We start from the raw sequence: 5203 nt of genomic DNA, 5'->3' as shown, positions 1-5203 counted from the left end.
GACGGGGAAACAGTAAACGTTCTTGTGTAACCAAAATATCACCGTGTTCGATCAGTATTTCGGTAAACGACGCGTTTCAAAGGCTAATTACTGTTTGCAACGGAGTCACAAAGATGACCTGTGGCTTTGTTACAACAAAAGCAGCGCGCCCTTTGTTTGGGAAGTATCACACATCCGTCATAGGGCAACCCCTGGACACAATTGATGCTATTACATACTAATTGGATGGTTGCTGTTGTTGTCATTTCGCGTTGAAAATATGATACTAATCGAATTTTCATCTACTACTTTACTTGCTTTTGCGAGTGACTTCCAAGAACATTTTCAATTCAATATTAACATTTCAACTGATAACCACAAATTGAGAATCACTGTTTTCAGTGCATCGGAAAACAGCGATGAGGGCAAAATACTATGCTATACGAAAAAAATATATATTTGGTACCACATACTATAAAATTAATGCCCACTGTTCTGACATCCTTCCGTCCCTGCTCATTCTGTACATTCCAATTAGTAGGTTCTTCCTCTACAAAATTGGTTCTCAAACTTTTTGAAGTGATGTACCCCCTTTGAAATGTGTTTTTGTCCAAGTACCCCTTAACCAGTGCAAAGCATTTTGGGTTAAAAAAAAAAAAAAAAAAAAAACATACTTAAAAAATGCCATCAATGTTTGATTTATTTAACTTTAGAACCCTTCAAACTTCATTTGTATTAGTCCTCAAAAAATAATAAACTAAAACGTCCTCTTTTGGATCAAAAAATAGACTTTTTTTTTCAAAAAGAAATAACTTAATTATTAATAAATATTTGTCCATAAAAAATAATCAGCAGTCAGACCTGTTCTCCAAAAGAAATAATCCTAAATAAATATTTGCCCATTGAAAAAAAAATCAACATAAAGCGTCGTCTTTTGGGATTATGGTAGGGATCTGTTCACAAAAACAAATCATTAACGTCATTATGTCAAACATATGACACAAAAATTTGTGCACAAAAACTATTCAACATTCAATGTCAGACCTCTTCTGAAAAAGGAATAATCCTAAATAAATATTTGTCCATGGAAAAATATTCAACGTAAAGCGTTGCCTTTTGGGATTACAGTAGAGATCTGTTCACAGAAACAAATCATTAACGTCATTATGTCATAAACATATGACACATAAACACAAAAATATTCAACATTTGGGATCATAGTAGAGATCTGCTGTGTCAGACCTGTTCTCAAAAGAAATATTTATTTATAAATATTTGTCCACAGAAAAATATTCAACTTTTGGGATCATAGTAGAGCTCTACTCACAAAAATGAATCTAAATGAATTTAAATTAAAATGAACTTAACAAGTAACGAGAGGTAGCACGTGACACGTTGGGTTGAACCATTCTAGAATGGGTGAGAATCTGGCTCTTAAAAATACTGAAATTAAATAACCCACGAAACATAAAATGTGTTTAATGAACGTACATGAACGTAATGAACCTTTACATTAACTCAATCATTATTTTTAAAGGATTGTTCCATGCTTGTTTGTATTATTTAGAGTACCCTCTGGAGTTCCTTCCAATACGCACAGTAATATCCAGTACCCCCATTTGAGAACCACTGCTCTAAAACACTCATAAATAGAAGACATTGATGGGAATTTGTTTTTAAAGCAGCACTCTAAATATTTTGAAGCAAACAGTGATGGGAAATGTGTCAATGGAAAATACATGGCAGGACTTTTGCCGAGTGATTATAGTGCTATCGCACTGTGGGTTATTTCAGATGAGCAAAATCTTCTTGTTTCCAATAGAAAAAAAAATGGTGTCTGTCAAACGGTGGGTTATGTCAAATGAGCAAAGTCTGCTCGTTTCCAACAGAAGAAATATGGCACCACATTTACATAAAGGAATGAAAAAAATGAATTAATAAAATCATTTCATAGAGTATAAACTCCCTTACTAAAAGGAATACTTGAAACATTTTACTTTACTTCTTTATTTGACCAAAAAATGGCATTCTGACAATGTTACACAAAATAGATGTTTGAGGTTGAAATTCTCGAGTGCTGCCTGCAGTCTTAATCCATAATATATATTTATGTAACATCTCAGAGACAGTGTATTACAATATATATATATATATATATATATATATATATATATATATATATATATATATATATATATATATATATATATATATATATATATATATATATATATATATATATATATATATATATCCTATTAATAAAGAATACACTTTAAAATCTTTTTTAAGATAGATACTGGCACTCAATATATTTGCTTAGTAAATAGTGTCAAAACATACATGATGGTGCTTCCAGTAGGCAGTGCATTTTCAGTACAAATCAGTAAGACTTGTAACATCTGCTAGCCTGTTATGAATTGTGTAGATTTTAAACATTACTTCTTGCATTGGAAACTTACAATAATGCGAATGTCTGTAAATGATTATCATGGTTTGGATTCTTCTTTCTATTTGTTTATATGCCCTTCCTGAAAATTTGTTATCTGGTGACTGTTAAGAGATCTGGCACATTTTACATACAGTATGTGTCTTTGGGATATCCTGTGATCGTGCTCTTAGTTTTGCTACAATCAGGAGTGCTGCAGCAAATTGGGGCCCTGCCAAAAAAAAAACAACAACAAAAAAAATTAAAGATAAAAAAAAAAATCACACATTTAAAGTGAAGTTTTACAATGCTTCTGTCAGTCATGAGCACAGAATCATCTTCTGCTGGGTACAGTATAGTATGTAGTTGTAGTCAAATGGACAACATTTTCCATGACAATAAACAATGACAACCTTATAGTTTTGCTTACTGCCTGCATGTCATGACAGATTTTTTTTTTTTATTGCACGAATATAAGTTATTTAAATATACCTGTTTTACATTCTTGGACAAGGTACAACAATCCAAATCATATCTTCAGCTATGTACTGTGTACTTTGCATTATAATTCTAACCACGTGTAGCCCACTGAATGTATCGATTTTCTTTTTTTTTAGGAAAATTACAATACGATAGAGCATGAAGGGCAACCCTGACAAAGACTGTGGGCAAATACATGGCATAAAGCTGCAATTTAGATAAGGAACAGAACTTTCCATTAAATGGGGGAAAAAAAATGCACTTGGTGATGTTGTCTCTACCACTGCGTGTTTCCACGATTAGAGTTATTTTAAAATTAGGACAGCCAGCATACATTGGCACGTACAAAGATCCATCCAGCCATCCATTTTCTTTTAGCTACTTATCTTCAAAAGGGTCGCTGGCTTGTTGGCGCCTATCCCAGCTGTCTTCGGGCAATATAGGCAGGGGACACCATGCATGGACTGGTTGCCAGCCAATCGCAGGGCACACAGAGACAAACAACCATTCACACACTCACACTCAAGGGCAATTTGGAGTGTCCACTAAACCTATAATGCATGTTTTTGGAATGTGGTAGGATACCGAGGAGAATGTCAGGAAACTCTATTTACTAAGATCAGACCGCTAACTTTTGATGCGCATGGTCAAAGAGCTCATTTACAATATGTTTTGACTATATGACCGGTTTTCTGTGGTGTACAGTACAGCTACACTGCACACTGCAGAGCTTAAGTCTTTAACTTCAATCCAAAGTCTAGGATAATAGTTTGTTAAATATTGTTCGTTACCGTATAATGTTAACAAAATATCAACATTCTTCTATATTACACATGATAAATTGACATTTTTGTACATATTTCTAGCAAGCATCAATGAAGCTGACTTAATTTGCCATATAAAATGATGTAGTGGGCCAGAGATACTGTAGCCCGTGGGCCATGAGTTGGACACCTGTGGTCTAATTAATAATCCTCGTTGTCCATATGTTGTGGCCGGCGTCCCTCGTTATGCAAATAACATTTAGTGGGAATTATTCTGTCAGTACTTGATGTATTCATTCTTCAGTCTACCGAGCCGTGTGCCGTGGCTGCGGACGATGAGCGAGAGCAGCTCATGCTTGTCCCTCAGGCCCAGAGAAATGTCCAGTGTCTCCTTGAGGACGTCCCGGGTGCTCACGATCATGTTGAGAAAGTCGTCGCTGAGCCGATGCTCTTCTTTCAACTCGCTCTCCTGACTCTGCTTGAACTTCACCTCCAGCTCCAGCAGGGACTTTTCGGAGTTCGTGAAGGCATCACTTATCTGCGTGGTCTCCCTGCGCAGATACTTGCCGTAGTTGTCCTCTCCGTCCAGGTCGTACGAGATGCTCCTCCCGAGCCCCTCCAGCACCCGGGCAGAGTCCTCGATCTGCCGCCTGATGATGGTGAAATCGTCCCGGATGACCGAGTCCTGGTCCTCGTCGGGACCGCACTTTCGTTCATCGGTCATGCGGAAAAGCAGCTGACATTTCTCCGGGTCGTCGTTCTCCTCGTAGTCGCCATCTGGCACGAAGTAGTGGTGAAAAGTGCCGTTTGACATCTCTGGCTGGAGAGGTCCGCTGTAGTAAGCGCCACACAGACGCAGCGTCAACATCCCCGCACACAGCAGCAAGTGCGTGAAAGCCATTCTGATGTCTACTAAAAAGTCACTCGCGTACAAGCAATTAAACCCTTACAACTCACTTCAATCCACACTGATGCATTTCGAACGGCTTTAAACTTTCATGGCAGCTCATTTGACTTTCGCATCGCTCTCCTCGAAGCGTCCCCCTTTCAGCCCAACTGGTGTCAAAGTGGTGAAGTGTTCCCTCAGTGGTGCCTGGCCGCCTCCACCTCACTACTAGGGGAAAAAAAAGCAGCTTCAGAGTGGAAACTTTTCAACTTCCGACTTTGGTTGGTGCCACAAACGCAACATCTGGATGACTGGAGAGGCGAGCAAAGAGTTGTGCAAATTTTACCCCAACTCGTCTCGGATTACATTTTGTGTCGTCACTTTGAAGCAGCACTCGGGTTGGAGGGGTCACTCTGCTACTACTAAATAAACAGGAGCAATTGCTGGCTTTCATTGCTGGAATGAGTTGCACACCGGTGGCTGAAAATACAATCACAATTTACTGTGACACACAACCGAGCAAAAATGTCACAAAAAGTACAGGGATGAAACAGGCTCCAATGCTTCCCTTGGGAACAATGGGACGCCAAGCATTCAGTCTGATTGACATGTGAGTAAATTACTCATAAAATGCAATCAGAGTTAATGAATGCTCATCAAATTTTG

The 5203-nt window shown here is 38.0% G+C and overlaps 1 protein-coding gene across 2 annotated transcripts; it reads right to left on the bottom strand.

Moving 5' to 3' along the window:
* Nucleotides 1-2236: 2236 nt before the first annotated feature.
* fibinb (fin bud initiation factor b) lies at nt 2237-4832 on the bottom strand. Of its 2 annotated transcripts, XM_088412200.1 has the most exons (2): nt 4609-4832; nt 2237-4484 (listed from the first exon to the last, which is right to left on the bottom strand). In XM_088412200.1, exons 1-2 carry the CDS (start codon nt 4659-4661, stop codon nt 3929-3931), a joined length of 609 nt encoding a protein of 202 aa, XP_088268326.1. In that variant the 5' UTR covers nt 4662-4832; the 3' UTR covers nt 2237-3928. The 2 variants fall into 2 exon arrangements, with proteins under 2 accessions (XP_088268326.1, XP_088268325.1); XM_088412199.1 differs by having other exon boundaries at nt 2237-4832.
* Nucleotides 4833-5203: the final 371 nt, after the last annotated feature.

This window comes from Hippichthys cyanospilos, chromosome 4 (genome assembly GCF_059441005.1).
Source record: "Hippichthys cyanospilos isolate Australia breed blue-spotted pipefish chromosome 4, RoL_Hcya_1.0, whole genome shotgun sequence".
Taxonomy (NCBI): Eukaryota; Metazoa; Chordata; class Actinopteri; order Syngnathiformes; family Syngnathidae; genus Hippichthys; species Hippichthys cyanospilos.
The sequence above is the reverse complement of the archived record's forward strand: the minus strand, read 5'-3'. Positions and strand labels throughout refer to the sequence as shown.